At 38.1% G+C, this 18,537-nt stretch overlaps 1 protein-coding gene across 5 annotated transcripts in view; it reads left to right on the top strand.

The window, feature by feature from the left end:
* Positions 1-18,537, top strand: part of ERO1B (endoplasmic reticulum oxidoreductase 1 beta) — a 72,097-nt gene that overhangs the window by 29,363 nt on the left and 24,197 nt on the right. For all 5 annotated transcript variants that reach the window (XM_027531151.1, XM_027531150.1, XM_027531149.1 and 2 more), the window contains exons 4-6: positions 3,126-3,167; positions 4,537-4,619; positions 16,062-16,135. In XM_027531151.1, the coding sequence (XP_027386952.1) occupies positions 3,126-3,167; positions 4,537-4,619; positions 16,062-16,135 (199 nt within the window). The remainder of the gene's footprint in view (positions 1-3,125; positions 3,168-4,536; positions 4,620-16,061; positions 16,136-18,537) is intronic.

The following is an 18,537-nucleotide window of genomic DNA, read 5'->3' as shown; positions in this document are numbered from 1 at the left end:
AGTTGATGGACATTTGGAGTGTTTCCACTTTTTGGCTACTATGAATAATGAATAAATATCCAGGCACAGATATTTGTGTGTACAAATGTTTTTCAATTCTCTTAAGTATGCTTTGGAGTGAAATTGCTAGATCATATAGTAACTTTAACTCTTGAGGAATTGCCAAACTGTTAACCATTGTGGCTGCATCATTTTACATGGACTCTAGCAATGCATGATGGTTCCAGTTTCTCTACATACTTGTGAAAACTTGTTGCTGTCTTATCCTTGTTTTGTTTTGTTTTGGTGTGGGCTTTCTCTAGTTGCGGCAGGTGGGGGCTATTCTTCATTGTGGTGCACGGGCTTAGAAGCCATGACTTCTCTTGTTGTGGAGCACAGGCTCTAGGTGTGCGGGCTTCAGTGGTTGCAGCACACAGGCTCAGTAGTTGTGGCCTATGGGCTTAGTTGCTCTGCAGCATGTGGAAGCATGTGGAATCTTCCTGGACCAGGAATTGAACCCATGTCTGCCTCATTGGCAGGCAGATTGCTATCCACTGTGCCACCAGGGAAGTCCTCTGTATTATGTTTTATTTTAGCCGTCCTTACAAATGGCATCTCATTTTGCTTTTGATTTGCATTTCCCTGATATCAGGTATCTTTTCAGGTGCTTATTAGCCATTTGTATGTATTCATCAAAAGCATGTCTGTTCAAATACTTGGCCCATTTTTAAATTGAGTTGCCGTTTTACTGCTGAGCTGTAAGAGTTACTTTGCACAGTATATGTTTTTATGTTAAAATATCAGTTTCTTATTGTCTACAGTGGATTATCCTCTGTAGTCTTAAATTTTTTTTTTAACCTTTTATTTTTTACTGGGGTAAACCCAATTAACAATGGTGTGATAGTTGCAGGTGAACAGTGAAGAGACTCAGCCATACATATACATGTATCTATTCTCTTCCAAACACCCCTCCCATCCAGGCTGCCACATAACATTGAACAGAGTTCCATGTGCTGTACAGTAGGTCCTCATTGGTTATCCATTTTAAATATAGCAGTGTGTACATGTCCAGCCCAAACTCCCTGACTATCTCTTCCCTCCGCCCTATCCCCCATAAGTTCGTTCTCTTAAGTCTGTGAGTCTTTCTGTTTTGTAAGTTCATTTGTATCATTTCTTTTTAGGTTCCACATATAAGGGATGTCATACAGTATTTCTCCTTCTCTGTCTTGTAGTCTTAAATTTCTAACAAAATAAGTGAAAGTGTTCATTTGCATGTAAATCCCCAACGTAAGAAATCTAATACAGGTATTTAAAAATTTGTCTCTTCCCTTCCCAATGCCATCTTCTTTCATTTCTTTCTGGAGATAAAAACTATCCCATTATATTGGTTCTTTTAATTAACGTGAGGATATTTGTATTTCTCTCTCTTTGGGGGAGAATTTAGTAGGCATTTCATATTGAACCCAAACTTGTCATGATACGGAGTTACAATTTGCATTCTATAATTTGAAGTCTAATTTAATCGTGAGGCTCACTTAATTTTGTAATTTGCAGACTGCTTCATATTGTTAGTGGCAATGGCCAGGTTTATTTCATGTTTGATTTTAGTTATTAGCTTTACATTTGTCATTGCTTTTAATAATTCTCTTTTGTGATTTTTATGTTATACATGAGTATCATCTGTGGTGCCTATCCCAATATATCTCAGTAGCCTGTATTAAGATTCGCTTAAGTCACAAGTTACTGCATCTAGCATCAAACCTTTTAAAAAGCTGCAAGTACACTTTTATTTTACCGTATTATGTGAGTTAGAAGACAACAGTGAGAGGGCACTTTTGATAAGTATTCCGTACTTTAAATTCAGGGTCTTATAACTGTAACTGTTACATTTGGCTTAAGTTTTATAGTTTTCTCTCTTCTGCCCTCTGTTTGTGGTGCTAGAAAACATTGAAATTATAAAATATTGGCAGCAAGTAATGTTTTAACTACATGATCTCTTTGTTCATTGGGGAAAAATTTCTTATCATTATTGTTACTTACATTCTTCAGCCTGACAGAAAAATATTTATTCTGAAAATTTCATTAAGTTTTATCTATGAAACATGAAAAAGTTTTAATAGGTAATTTGCTATTAATTTGATAATCCATAGATTCAGATGTTGGAAATCAGTCCCCTGGTATGATCCGAGGATCAACCCGAGACTGCTTTCAGATATGATTTTTATTTAAGATTGTGTTTGATAAACCAGTTGTAATAATTCATAGATTTATTTATGCTTGAGATAAATTATTGGTTTTACAGAAAAGATAGACCTATATACACTTCTTACTGTATATAGTAAGAACTGATGCAGTTCTTACATTGGTAAACCTTAGGTTAATCATGAACCAAAGAGCTTACTCTTTAAAAAAAATTATTGAAGTGTGGTTGATTTTGTTGTTTAGACATTACGTCATGTCCACAATGTTGATAATTTCTGCTGTATAGCAAAGTTACTCAGTTATAATACTTTTTTATATTTTTTCCCATTTTTTTTTTTCACAGGATGGTGAATTTAGTTCCCTGTGCTGTACAGTAGGGCCTTGTTGTTTACGCATCCTACATACAGTAGTTTGTATCTCCTAACCCCAAACTCCCAGTCCTTCCCTCTCCCACACCCTCCCCCTTGCCAACCACAGTTCTGTCAAAGAACTTGCTTTTTAGTATTAATTCAAAATTATCTAAATTTTAAATGTCAACTTTGAGCAAAACTTTTAATTGAACATAATAAATTTCAAATAATTTTGAATTTTTAAAAAGTTGTTTCTGTGGAAAGAAAGTTTATGGAAAAAGTGATTTTGCTAGGGTCTTTTTGAACCTAAAAATTATATAAACTATTATTTACTGCATTGAGAGTTATTAGAGCTGACTATGACAACCTTTGTCTTTCAGTTTTCTGTACTGTGATTTACAAGCCTGTACATTGGGGTAGTTCTTTACCTTTCATCTCAAGAGGTAGTGTGAAAATAATATTTGAATGAATGTATATTTTCTCCTCGTGGACTAAAACAGTCTTTGAATTAGGATAATGTCATTAATAATTTGTGAAAAAAATCTCAAGAAATATAAAGATCATTTTCTAAATTTTTATTGTTGTTCTTTTAAGAGTAAAATTCCAGTTGGAATTAAAGCTGGGAATTCTAATAAGGTAAGTCACTTTTCTTCATTAAATATTTCTGCTTTACGTAGTGAAACTTGCCCCTTACTGTTTGATGTGGTTGCAAAAGAGAACCATAATATGGTTAGCTGAGAATGGACACGTTTTTGCCTGAAAATCCCAAATCCCTAATTTTGTAGCAAGTCATGAGGTATAATATATTCTTACAATTAAATTATATAGCTTCTTTTGAAATACTTTAGTTCTGTTTTTAGAACTTCTAGAAGAACTATGAAACATAACTACAGTGTCAGTTTCCCTAATCAGCAGGTGTTTTATCAGGCATGTGATTTTACTCTTCTTTTTCAACAAGATAATCATACCCTGTCTCTCTGCTTCCTAATGCATTTGCTCTCCATTTTGTTCTTATACTCTCTACTGTTTGCAGTCTTTTGTACTCACCCTTTTTTATGTATTTTTGTTTCAGAGCTAAAATAAATAGTATAAAGATAATTGAAATTCCTTCTGAACTCTGTCCCAGTCCCATTATATAATAATATTTCCTGCCTCCTTAGAGCTAGCCACTTTGCTGAAGTTGTCGTGTATCCTTCTGTGATACTTTTTATGTTGTATTATACATGTATCTACAAGTAATATATAGAACTTTTACTTGAAATTTTTAAAACTTTAAAATAAATTTATATTTTGTGTTTCTTCAAGTTAAAAACATTTTTTGCTTAATAGTTTTACTCAGTATTGGCTTTTAACATTTGTCTCTGCTGATATATGTAGATTTTGTTAATTTTAATAGCTGTAAAATACTCAGTTGTATAGATATTTGTATAATTGTGTGACTAGCCATTCCTCTGTTGATAGACATTTCAATTGTTTTCAGGTTTTTGCTATTACAAACAATGACGCACTGGCATCTTTGTCTTTCGTCGAATTGTGCACATATGTAAGAGTTTCTTTAGGTCTATATTTAGAAGTAAGATTGCTGGGCCAAAGGGTATGCCTATCTCAACATTATGAGAGAGTACCAAATAACTTTCTAGAGTGATTCTTGTTTTTAAACGTTGCTCTGGATATAGATTCAGCAGTAGGACTGCTGGCTCAAGGATTTATTCATATTTGCAGCTCTATGTAAATATTCAGTTACTTTTACAAGAGAGTCTTCTCAGTTCACATCATCACCAACATACCAATGCAAATTGCTACATTTTTAATGTCTTTGCTTACTTATTAGGTGGAAATTTGTGACATATTTTCATTTGTATTTTCTTCTCTGTGTTAGGGATTTTGATGATAGGATGTATCTATATTTAGTATATATTATCATTGACAAATTGACTCTTCTGCCAATGGAAAATGAAATAAAGGTAATAATTATCACTAAACTTACTTATGAACTTCCTTTCAGTACTCGAAAGTGGCAAATAATACCAAAGAATTAGAAGACTGTGAGCAAGCTAGTAAACTGGGAGCAATTAACAGCACATTAAGGTAAATTTTATGTTAGTAGTGTTAAGAAAATATTCTCTTGTTTAATTTATTTGCATTAGAAATCTTCGATTTTTCTTGTGATTTTGATTAAACAGTAGTTTCAACTAATTTTTGAAAGGAAGAAGTTCTTTATCCTAAATTCCATGATAGCTTTCCTTCTTGTCTAATTTGTTCTTAAATTTCTGTCATCAGTAATGACTATTAAAAAGGAAAAATTCAGGCAGTTTCTCAGCTAACAGGGTTTATGGGTCATTCTTTCTGATTATTACAGAAAAAGAAATTTGAATCTCTAAGTTTTTTTTTAAATAGTAATTCATTGCGGGAAGGAGAGGGTGAGATGATTTAAGAGAGTAGCACTGAAACATATATATTAGCATATGTAAAATAGACAGTGGGAATTTGCTATATTCCTAAAGCCAGTGCTCTGTGACAACCTGGAGTGGTGGGATGGGGAGGGAGGTCTAAGAGGGAGGGGATATACGTATACCTGTGACTGTGACTGATTCATGTTGATGTATGGCAGAAATCATCACAATATTATAATTATCCTCCAATTAAAAATAAAAATGGTAATTCAATCTATATGTTGCATTTTGACTATTAAAGGTTTCTATTAACATAACTGTTACAATGCATACATTTTTTTTTTTCTGTTGACTTTTCTTTATTTGCTCTAAGTACAAACCTGCTTTTGAAGGCCAACATAAATAATTTGTAAATGGTCTCAGATAATGCAGTATAAAATGAGTGAGCAGAAGGCAATATAATAGAAGTTCTTTTTATTTTTCTTGTTTAGATATGTAGTTGTGTACTATAAATGTTAAAGACTTAATAAAGTTAGCAGTTTTATGTATCTGATTTACTCATGAAAATTCTAATGTAGAAAATTAGAAATAATGGTATAATAAACACCCATATATCCACTACTCCAAATGAATAAGTGTTAACATTATCTACCATGTTTTTGAGAAAAATGTCAAAGACAAATTTGAAATTCCACATGTTTCTTTCTCAGTCCCTGTTTTCTTCCCTTTTTTCTTAGAAGTAAATTTGGTGTATATCTAGTCCATATTTTTATTTTTAGTTTATAATATAAACTATATATACATACATAGATGTAGTTTGTGTAGAAGATTTTATTTTTCCTTTATGTAAATTATATATGTTAAATAACATTCTGAAACACTGCACATTTTGCTTTCTAGATATATCCATGTTAAAACTCAGAGATTTGCCTCGTTCTTTTAGCTGATGAATGGTTTTCATCATATGAAGTGAAAGTGAAAGTCGCTTAGTCATGTCCAACTCTTTGGGACCACAGGGACTATCTACAGTCCATAGAATTCTCTAGGCCAGGGTACTGGAGTGGATAGCCTATCCCTTCTCCAGGGGATCTTCCTGACCCAGGAATCGAACTGGGGTCCCCTGCATTGCAGGTGGATTCTTTACCAACTGAACTGTCAGGGAAGCCCAGTGTTCATCAATGGGAAATAGACAAGTAAAATATGGTATTCCCCTACTGATGAACAGTTTTTACTTTTACAAATTGTTGCTCTTACAAATTTTTTACTTTTACAAATTATGCCAGTTTGAGCATCCTTGATAATTTTTTTTATATACACCAGAAGTGAAATTGTTGAATCTGAGGACTGCTGTCTTACAGCTGCTCTTTTTTTTTTTTTTTTTTTTAATGTTTATTTGCATATAGTTGCTTAGCTGTTCTTCATATTGCCTAATGGCTTTCTAAAATACTTGTGTGGCTGTGTGTTGCCTCCAACACCAAGAACTTGTTTTGTTGTCCACATCTTTGACAAAAATTGATAATGTTTAACTGTGAAATAGTATCTCATTTTTGTTTATATTTTATTGATTACCAGTGAGTTTGGGCATTTTTTCCTTCTGTTTATTGGGCATTCGGGTTTCTTATTCATTCAATAAATGACTGCCAGGCACTATCCTAGGGAGATAGCAGTGTTCATGAGAAACAGATTCCTCCCCATGTGCAGCTTAAAACAAGTAAAGTCAATGAGAAGTAAGTCAAATGATGATGAGTGCCAGGGAAAAAAATAATGCAGGGAAGACTGTGAGAGAGGCCTTGGAGTAAAGGTGCTTGCACTGCTTTAAATTGGTGGTCCAGTGGTTAAGACTCTGCCTTCCAATACAGGGAGCCCACTTTTGATCCCTGGTCAGAGCCTGGTGGGCTGCCGTCTATGGGGTCGCACAGAGTCGGATACTACTGAAGCAACTTAGCAGCAGCAGCAGCAGGGAACTAAGATCCCACATGCCTGGAGGTGCAGCAATAGATAAATAAATAAATAGTCCAAGAAGACTAGAGTGATAACAGGCAAAGTGCTCTTGAAGGCAGGAGTCATGATACTATGGCTGCAGGGGAGGGAGTGGTGGTGTTGGGGTTGGTGGGTGGTGGGGATGAGTACTCCAGGCATGCATAATGGTTAGTAAAAGGCCCTGAGGTTGGAGTGTGCCTTGACTTCTTGAGGAATCACATGGCCAGTGTGGCTAGAGTACAGTGAACAAGAACAAAATAGTAGGAGATAAGATCAAAAGGTGCTGGGGGAGGAGTGGCCAAGGGAAGTGTAGGGTGGAGATCTCATAGAGTCTTGAAGACACTTAACTATGAATATTGATTTCAAACTGAGTGGAATGAAAAATTACTGGAGGATTTTGAGAGAGTGGGTTTGGCGGAGCCAGGTCTGTGGAAGCCTGGTTGTATGGTTATAGTAGTATCCTTCTAAGACATGATGGTGGTTCAGTTTAGACTGGAGTGATAGCAGTAGAACCCCCAGGAAATTTGACTTTGGAGAGCAGTGGGATTTGATTCAGTTCAGTCAGTTCAGTCGCTCAGTCGTGTCTGACTCTTTGCGACCCCATAGACTGCAGCACGCCAAGCCTCCCTATCCATCACCAACTCCCAGAGTTTAGTCAAACTCATGTCCATTGAGCTGGTCATGCTATCCAACCATCTCATCTTCTGTCATCCCCTTCTCCCACCTTCAATCTTTCCCAGAATCAGGATCTTTTCAAATGAGTCAGTTCTTCACATCAGGTGGCCAAAGTATTGGAGTTTCAGCTTCAAATTCAGTCCTTCCAATGAATATTCAGGACTGATTTCCTTTAGGATGGACTGGTTGGATCTCCCTGCTGTCCAAGGAACTCTCAAGAGTCTTCTCCAACACCACAGTTCAAAAACATTAATTCTTCAGCACTCAGCTTTCTTTATAGTCCAACTCTCATGTCCATACATGACTACTGGAAAAACCATAGCCTTAACTAGACGGACCTTTGTTGGCAAAGTAATGTCTCTGCTTTTCAATATGCTGTCTAGGTTTGTCATAACTTTTCTTCCAAGGACTAAGTGTCTTTTAATTTCATGGCTACAGTCACCATCTGCAGTGATTTTGGAGCTCAGAAAAATAAAGTCTGCCACTTTTTCCATTGTTTCCCCATCTATTTGCCATGAAGTGATGGGACCAGATGCCATGATCTTAGTCTTCTGAATGTTGAGCTTTAAGCCAACTTTTTCACTCTCCTCTTTCACTTTCATCAAGAGGCTCTTTATTTCTTCTTCGCTTTCTGCCATAAGGGTGGTGTCATCTACATATTTGAGGTTATTGATATTTCTCCCAGCAATCTTAATTCCAGCTTGTGCTTCATCCAGCCCAGCGTTTCTCATGATGTACTCTGCATATAAGTTAAATAAGCAGGGTGACAGTATACAGCCTTGGTGTACTCCTTTTCCTATTTGAAACCAGTCTGTTGTTCCGTGTCCAATTCTAACTGTTGCTTCCTGACCTGCATACAGATTTCTCAGGAGGAAGGTAAGGTGGTCTGGTATTCCCATCTCTTTCAGAATTTTCCACAGTTTGTTGTGATCCACACAGTCAAAGGCTTTGGCATCGTCAATAAAGCAGAAATAGATGCTTTCCTGGAACTCTGTTGCTTTTTTGATCATCCAGCAGATGTTGGCAAGTTGATCTCTGGTTCTTCTGCTTGAACATCTGGAAGTTCACGGTTCACGAACTGTTGAAGCCTGGCTTGAGAATTTTGAGTATTACTTTACTAGCATGTGAGATGCGTACAACTGTGCAGTAGTTTGAGCATTCTTTGGCATTGCCTTTCTTAGGGATTGGAATGAAAACTGACCTTTTCCAGTCCTGTGGCTCCTGCTGAGTTTTCCAAATTTGCTGGCATATTGAGTGTAGCAAAGGGATTTGATTACAGAACTTTATACAGGACTGGGGAAACAGACTCTTGGAGGTCACAGACAAAACCTTATGTGCACCTGACCCAGGAGAACAGAGCAGTGGCCCCACAAGAGACTGACCCAGACTTGCCTATGAGTGTCCAGGAGTCTCTGGTGGAGGTGTGGGTTGGCAGTAGCCTGCTACAGGGTCAGGGGCACTGAGTGTGGCACTGCATGCCTGGGACCACATGCACGGGACCTTTTAAAGGAGGTCGCCATTATCTTCATTACCTCCACCATAGTTTGCTCTCAGGTCAAACAACAGGGAGGGAACACAGCCCCACCCATCAACAGAAAATTGGATTAAAGATTTACTGAGCATGACCCATCAGCAGGAAAAGCCCCAGTTTACCCCACAGTCAGTCTCTCCCATCAGGAAGCTTCCATAAGCCTCTTCTCTTTATCCATCAGAGGGCAAACAGAAGGAAAACCACAATCACAGAAAACTAATCAAACTGATCACATGGACCACAACCTGTCTAACTCAGTGAAACTATGAGCCATGCTGTGTGGGCCACCCAACAGATGGGTCATCATGGAGAGTTCTGACAAAACATGGTCCACTGGAGAAGGCAGTGGCAAACCACTTCAGTATTCTTGCCTTGAGAACCCCATGAACAGTATGAAAAGGCAAAAACATATGACACTGAAAGATGAACTACCCAGGTTGGTAGGTGCCCAATATACTACTGGAGAAGAGTGGAGAAATAATACCAGAAAGAATGAAGAGATGGAGCCAAAGCGAAAACAACGCCCAGTTGTGGATGTGACAGGTGATGGAAGTAAAGTCCGATGCTGTAAAGAACAGTACTGCACAGGAACCTGGAATGTTAGGTACACGAATCAAGGTAAATTGGAAGTGGTCAAACAGGAGATGGCAAGAGTGAACATCAACATTTTAGGAATCAGTGAAGTAAAATGGACTGGAATGGGTGAATTTAACTCAGATGACCATTATACCTACTACTGTGGGCAAGAGTCCCTTAGAAGAAATGGAGTAGCCATCATAGTCAACAGAAGAGTCCAAAGTGCAGTACTTGTGTCCAGTCTCAAAAATTACAGAATGATCTCTGTTTGTTTCCAAGGCAAGCCATTCAATATTACAGTAATCCAAGTCTCTGCCCCAACCACTAATGCCGAAGAAGCTGAAGTTGAATGGTTCTGTAAAGACTTACAAGACCTTCTAGAACTAACACCCAAAAAAGATGTCCTTTTAGTTATAGGGGACTGGAGTACAAAAGCAGGAAAACAAGAAATACCTGGAGTAACAGGCAAGTTTGACCTTGAAGTACAAAATGAAGCAGGGCAAAGGCTAACAGAGTTTTGCCAAGAAAACGCACTGGTCATAGCAAACACCCTTTTCCAACAGCACAAGAGAAGACTACACATGGACATCACCAGATGGTCAACACCGAAATCAGATTGATTATATTCTTCGCAGCCAAAGATGGAGAAGCTCTATATAGTCAGCAAAAACGAGACCAGGAGTTGACTGTGGCTCAGATCATGAACTCCTTATTGCCAAATTCAGACTTAAGTTGAAGAAAGTGGGGAAAACTACTAGACCATTCAGATATGACCTAAATCAGATCCCTTCCAATATACAGTGGAAGTGACAAATAGATTCAAGGGATTAGATCTGATAGAAAGAGTGCCTGAAGAACTATGGACGGAGGTTCATGACACTGTATCGGAAGTAGGGATCAAGACCATCCCCAAGAAAAGGAAATGCAAAAAGGCAAAATGGTTGTCTGAGGAGGCCTTACAAATGGCTGAGAAAAGAAGAGAAGCGAAACGCAAAGGAGGAAAGAAAAGATACCCATGTGAAAGCAGAATTCCAAAGAATAGCATGGAGAGATAAGAAAGCCTTCCTCAATGATCAATGCAAAGAGATAGAGGAAAACAATAGAATGGGAAAGACTAGAGATCTCTTCAAGAAAATTAGTGATACCAAGGGAACATTTCATGCAAAGATGGGCACAATAAAGGACAGAAATGATATGGACCTAACAGAAGCAGAAGATATTAAGAAGAGGTGGCAAGAATACACAGAAGAACTATTCAAAAAAGATCTTCACGACCCAGATAACCACAGTGGTGTGATCACTCACCTGGAGCCAGACATCCTGAAATGTGAAGTCAAGTGGGCCTCAGGAAGCATCATTACGAACAAAGCTAGTGGAAGTGATGGAATTCCAGTTGAGCTGTTTCAAATCCTAAAAGATGATGCTGTGAAAGTGCTGCACTCAATATGCCAGCAAATTTGGAAAACTCGACAGTGGCCACAGGACTGGAAAAGGTCAGTTTTCATTCTAATTCCAAAGGAAAGGCAATGCCAAAGAATGCTCAAACTGCAACAAATTGCACTCATCTCACACACTAGCAAAGTAATACTCAAGATTCTCCAAGCGAAGCTTCAGCAATACATGAACTGAGAACTTCCTTATGTTCAAGCTGGGTTTAGAAAAGGCAGAGGAACCAGAGATCAACCTGCCAACATCCGTTGGATCATCGAAAAAGCAAGAGAGTTCCAGAACATATTTATGCTTTATTGACTACACCAAAGCCTTTGACTGTGTGGATCACAACAAACTCTGGAGAATTCTGAAAGAGATGGGAATACCAGACCACCTTACCTTCCTCCTGAGAAATCTGTATGCAGGTCAGGAAGCAACAGTTAGAACTGGACATGGAACAGTAGAGTGATTTCAAGTAGGGAAAGGAGTACGTCAAGGTTGTATATTGTCACCCTGCTTATTTAACTTATATGCAGAGTATATCATGCCAGGCTGGATGAAGCACACCTGGAATCTGATTGCCATGAGAAATATCAATAACTTCAGATAAGCAGATGATACCACCCTTAACGGCAGAAAGCAAAGAAGAGCCTCTTGAGGAAAGTGAAAGAGGAAAGTGAAAAAGTTGGCTTAAAGTTCAACATTCAGAAAAGATCATGGCATCTGGTCCCATCACTTCATGGCAAATAGATGGGGAAACAGTGGAAACAGTGACAGACTTTATTTTTCCTGGCTCCAAAATCACTGTAGATGGTGACAGCAGCCATGAAATTAAAAGACGCTTGCTCCTTGGGAAGAAAGTTATGACCAACCTAGGCAGCATATTAAAAAGCAGAGACATTATTTTGCCAACAAAGGTCCATCTAGTCAAAGCTATGGTTTTTCCAGTAGTTGTGTATAGATGTGAGAGTTGGCCTATGGATAGTCCATGAAATTAAAAGACACTTGCTCCTTGGAGGAAATGCTATGACAAACCTAGACAGCATATTTAAAAGTAGGGGCATTATGAAAGTCATTAAGAAAGGCCAATGAAAGTCTTTATAGTCAAAGTGATGGCTTTTCCAATAGTCAATGTATGGATGTGAGAGTTGGACTATAAAGAAAGCTGAGCACCGAAGAATTGATGCTTTGAAACTGTGATGTTGGAGAAGACTCTTGAGTCCCTTGGACTGCAAAGAGTTCCAACCAGTCCATCCTAAAGGAAATCAGTCATTAATATTCATTGGAAGGACTGATGGTGAAGCTGAAGCTCCAATACTCTAGCCACGTAATGCGAAGAACTGACTCCTTGGAAAAGACCCTGATGCTGGGAAAGATTGAAGGTGGGAGGAGAAGGGGACGACAGAGGATGAGACGGTTGGATGGCATGACTGACTCTGTGGTCATGAGTTTGAGAAGCTCTGGGATTTGGTGACAGACAGGAAGGCTGGCATGCTGCAATCCATGGGGTGCAAATAGTCGGACACGACTGAGCAACTGAACTGAACTGATAGCAGTGGAAACATTGAGAAGTGGTCATATTCAGAATAGATTTTGAAGGTAGCTGCTGCTGCTAAGTTGCTTCAGTCGTGTCCGACTCTGTGCAACCCCAGAGATGGCAGCCCACCAGGCTCCCCCATCCCTGGGATTCTCTAGGCAAGAACACTGGAGTGTCTTGCCATTTCCTTCTCCAATCCATGAAGGTAGAGCTGATAGTTTTTGCTGAAGGATTGAATATGAAGGATTGTGTATGAAAACAGATAGGAGCTGTGAATAAGTACAAGATTTGGAACTAAGAAAATGAAGCTGCCACTTGCTACACTGGGGACATCCACAAGAGGAGCAGATTTGATGGGAAATTTTAGTTCAACCTTGTACTTGTTAAGTTTGAACTGCCTATGGAGATGTCAAACAGGCAGATATACAAGTCTCAGTTTCAGGGGAGAGGTCCAGACTGGAAAGAAAATGTGGGAGTCATTCAATGAATATGTGATATTTAAAAACCATAAACCTGAGTGAGATTACCAAGGAGAAAATATAAATAGAGACGTGATCCAGGGACTGGGCCTTAAGTAATCATAACATTTTTGAGGTAAATGGCCTGTTCATATTCTTTGCTATTCTCTCCTTTGGGGAAAGGGTACATTTCTAAATTAATTTGCAGGCACTCTTCATATAATCTGATAATATTTCTTTGTTGGTTATATGGGATGTTAGGGCTTGTCTTTTGATTTCACTTATAAATTTCTGTTGTTGAGCCATAGTTATTAATTTTTTTAACTTTTAAGTTTAACACACATATAATAAAGTATACAAGTCTAAGTATAAAAGTCAATTTAATTTTACAGAGTGAACCAACTCCATTAGCCACCATCCAGAATAAGGTACTTGCACCCAGGAGATCACCTTAGGTGCTTCCCTAACCATTATCACTTTGCAGAGTTAACCATGATTTTGAGTTATATTAGAAAGATTAGTTTTGCCAGCTTTTATAAGTGGAATAATACAGTGTGTCTTCTTTTGTATCTGGCTTATTTTATGCAGCATTATGTTGAATAATATGGTGGATTGGCCATATGGGCCAATGGGTTTTGGCCATTTCACAGAACATTTAGGTGGCTATTTGGTGGTACGTTTGTATGCGTTTCTGTGGAGAAGTATACCTACAGGGGGAATTGTTTAGTCACCAAGTTGTGTCCAATCCTTTTGTGACCCCACGGACTACAGCCTGTCAGGGTCCTCTGTCCATGGCATTTCCCAGGCAAGAATACTGGAGTAGGTTGCCATTTCCTTCCACAGAGGCATCTTTGAACCCACACTGCCTGCATTGGCAGGCAGATTTTTTTCTTTTTTTTTTAAACCACTGAGCCACCAGGGAATTAAGAACTGCCAAATGGTTTTCCAAAATGACTGTACCAAAATACATTGCTGCTAGTAGTACTGTACAGGAATTCCTCATCCCACAACTTCTCTGACAACCAGTAGTGCTTTATAGAAGTGTACTTGACATTCAATACACTATACCTATTCAAAATGTACAGTGTGATGTTTTGACAAGTGTACACTCACAAAACTCAGCACAATCAAGATAATTATATATACACTCCCCAAAGTTTTCTCATGCCCCTGTGTAATCCCTCCATCCCATCCCTTCCTGCCCATTTCCCACTTTAAAGATGACTACTTTAACTCACAGCAGCATCTTGATAGGAAGCCCTAGGTTAAGCCCAAGAAATTCTTCTCTAAGTACTGCGGCATCAATCTTCAAACTGACTTTTTAGAAAAGCTGGGCTAGATGATCTCTAAGTTTCCTTCCAACTCATTTTTAAACCAAACTGGGCCAGCTCTATTAGCATTAGATTAGCATTCTATCAAAGAAGGCAATGGCAACCCACTCCAGTACTCTTGCCTGGAAAATCCCATGGACGGAGGAGCCTGGTAGGCTGCAGTCCATAGGGTCGCTGAGGGTCGGACACGACTGAGCGACTTCACTTTCACTTTTCACTTTCATGCATTGGAGAAGGAAATGGCAACCCACTCCAGTGTTCTTGCCTGGAGAATCCCAGGGACGGGGGAGTCTGGTGGGCTGCCGTCTGTGGGGTCGCACAGAGTCGGACACGACTGACACAACTTAGCAGCAACAGCAGCAGCAGATGAAACAATTAGAAAACCTCATCAAATAAATGTACTAAACGTTCCTCTAAGTTAGTCATATTGCTAATAAGAAAATAGGTGTTTATATCAAAATTGCTTTGTTCCTTACTATTTTCAGGAGAAGACTTATCTGATTAAACATGACTATAGTTATCATTTTAGTTGTAACTAGAACTTAGGCATTCTTGTTTTATTGCATCATATATGTCAACTGAGTCACTTATGGTATAAATTTTTTATTAACTTTAATTATATATTCTCATAGAAAATTCTGTGGTAAATTGGAGATTTTTATTGGTAAGGTGGTTGTAGTGCAGACAGCCTTATATACTTCATGCAGTGGTTATGCTATGCAGCAGCTTCTCTAATGCAAAATAAATTATTGGCTATGACAGTACCACGTTTAGGAATACCTGATTTATACTTAGTACATAATTTTTTGCCTTGTTTTTTTCTTTTTGTGTAGTGAGTAAAGAAGGGTGATAATACTTCTCTCATATACACTGCCGCTGTGTGTTTAAGATAGAGAAGGTCTGAGTATAGGTTAAAGGAAATATAGGTCAGGGTTTAGTTTGAGTGTAGTTGTTCCTTTATCAGTTCTCCCAGCCAGAAATCTTGTCATAGATTTTGTTAAATGTGAGGTTATGTGCAAAATGAATAATACAGTGTGATAAAAGTGACATTGATGTTACTAAGGGATGTTGGATGGAAGATCCTAGAAATGCATTTTTTTTTTTTTTTTTAGTATTTTCGAGTGTAATATAAATACAGAAGCAATTTAAATTAAAAGAATCTTGAAAGTAAATTTAATTCCTACTTAGGAAAAAATAATACATATTTACTTTGTTTCTGCTGCTACTGCTAAGTCACTTCAGTCATGTCCAACTCTGTGCGACCCCATAGACGGCAGCCCACCAGGCCTAAGTCATCTGAAAAGACCAGCTTGAGTTTTGTGTTTAATTGCATCTTATACGTATTTGTAAATTAGTTTTCTGGTCTAAGTAATTATCATTGAACTAGGCCTAAAGTAGTTTTAATGTAGTTAAATGAAAATCACTCGTGGAAATTAATATCTCTTTCGTATCACTTGTTTTAGTCATTGTTTCATGTGACCACTAACTGAATTTATAATGCCATCTAATTAATGAAGATGTGATCTCAGATTATCTATTTTTAATACACTAGAATACAGTGTCAAACTTTTCAACTCCAAATTTAATCCTTTTTCTCTTTTATTCCTCCTTCCCCTAGTAATCAAAGCAAAGAAGCTTTCATTGACTGGGCAAGATATGATGATTCACAGGATCACTTTTGTGAACTTGATGGTAATAAACTATTGTAATTACATTATTTTAACTTTAACCCTTTTAAGATACTTAAATCAGCGAAAATACAGTCAAAGTTACAGCTTTAATACACAGGATGTTGTATGTGGATCTTATTATTCATAATAGTATTTAAGAACTGGTGTTCCAGGCCTTGTACTAAGTGCCTGAAGTTCATCATTTCTTAGCTTTACAACTACACTGATGCTACTGCTAAGTCGCTTCAGTCGTGTCCGTGTCCGACTCTGTGCGACCCCACAGACGGCAGCCCACCAGGCTCCCCCGTCCCTGGGATTCTCCAGGCAGGAACACTGGAGTGGGTTGCCATTTCCTTCTCCAGTGCATGAAAGTGAAAAGTGAAAGTGAAGTCGCTCAGTCGTGTCGGACTCTTAGCGACCCCACGGACTGCAGCCTACCAGGCTCCTCTGCCGTGGGATTTTCCAGGCAAAAGTACTAGAGTGGGTTGAGGTGTGTATTATTTTATATCTGAGGAAACTGAGTCTCAAAAAGACTAAAAGCTTGCCCAAGATCACAGAGTAGCAAGAGGCTGAGACAGGATTCAATCCTAGATCTTATTCCCACACACGTCTTCTTTCCATTGTGACACCCCCATCTCCTATGGACCTCTAATTCAAGCCACTTAGTTATAGGTCTGTGACCATATTATAGAAATGTTCACAACGAAATTAGTTGGAGGTCTCAACAAACTAACATAAAGACACCTTCCAATATTCCAAGGACTCTAACTTGATCCCCACAGCCCTGTTTGGAATAGAATAAAGCCAGGCCAGGGTTCAATAGTAACTACCATTTCTTTCAGCAGAAGATAATTGACGTGTCTCCAGATCTTTTGTCTCAGAATACTCCCAATAATTGTGCTGCGTAGGCTTAGGACAATTCATTCAGCCTCTCTTTACCTTTTACCTTGGTATTATTATATTTTTTGAGGTGGAAAAGGATTTGAGGTTCAAGCACACATAATTAACAGGCAGCAGAAGTTCTTCTGAATTTTTAAAGCATCTAAAGTGGTCTGCTTTCTAAAAATTTTTTAAAGATTCATATGTAGAATTGTGCTGTTAATACAGTCTGTAATGGGATACTTACAGGGCACTTCTCCAATATTATGGTAAATTGAGGAGACACTGGGAGAGGGAGTGTTATTACCATGGTTTATATGGTTTCAGCAAGGAAATTGTTAAGAAATCTGAACAAAGCTTTTTTTGAATATAGTGATAGGCAAATTCGTAAAATATCCCTGTTATGATATTTAGAATTGGCAAAGGTTTCATCAAAGCAAGTCATTATTCCTGGGTAAGCACTCACATGGCTACCTACATAAAATCATTTTAGGATTACATAATTTAAATAACTGGTAGTTTTTATAGTTTGTGTAGGTCTTAAACATGTGAAACCATGCTACTAGTTGGATTACTACTTCTTCTGGGTAGTAATGTTCATGTGTGTCCCAAAGATTTTTTCACCTACAGTTAAAAAAAATACCATCAGAGTAGCTTTGGTGTCATTGTTATTTCAATAATCTAAATCATTAGATTAAAGCAAAAAATCTAAAGAATGTTCACCCCAGTGTATTGGAATATAGCCAAACACCCTGTTATCTGCTGATTTGTTTTTGGCTTTGTTCTTATTTGAAAGGAAGACAATCCTTATAGATCAAATAATAGGTTTTTAAATAATTTAGTGGTTTGAGGTAGGCTGCTCTCCTTACCCCTCTCTATTTATTTATTTTTTTGTTATTGTTTTTTATGCATGGCTTGCTGCTTCCTTTGCCTCAGGTTTCTGCTCAAATGTCACCTCATTAGAGAACCTGCTGTCATAAAATAGCAACCACTTTCCCTCTGTCTCTGTGCACCGCTGCCTGCTCTCAGAGCACTAAGAACTATGTGTGAGACATTATTTAACTTTATTGTCTGTCTTCAGCTAGACTATGAGCTACTTGAGGGCAAGGACTTTGTCTTTTTGTTCATAACTATGTCCCTAGTGCCTAGAACACTGCCTGGCCATGGTTCATTCCCAATAAATATCTGTTGATTGAAGTAGTTGGTTCATGTGGTAGTATTAGTTGCTCAGTCACGTCCGACTCTTTGTGAACCCACACGCTGTAGCTCACCAGGCTCCTCTGTCCATGGGATTCTCCAGGCAAGAATACTGGAGTGGATTGCCATTCCCTTCTCTAGAGGATCTTCCCAACCCAGGGATCAAACCCAGATCTCCTGCATTGCAGGCAGATTCCTTACCTTTTGAGCCACAGGGAAGTGCTAGTTGTTTCATAAATAATGTGATAGATTTTTACTTTTTTATTTTTCCCCTTTCAACAGGTTCATTGATATGTTAAAAATACTGCTTGAAATAGGAGTTTCTAAATATGGCTGTGTATCAAAATT

Source organism: Bos indicus x Bos taurus, chromosome 28 (assembly GCF_003369695.1).
Source record: "Bos indicus x Bos taurus breed Angus x Brahman F1 hybrid chromosome 28, Bos_hybrid_MaternalHap_v2.0, whole genome shotgun sequence".
Lineage (NCBI taxonomy): Eukaryota > Metazoa > Chordata > Mammalia > Artiodactyla > Bovidae > Bos > Bos indicus x Bos taurus.
This window is presented reverse-complemented; position numbering and strand designations above follow the sequence as displayed.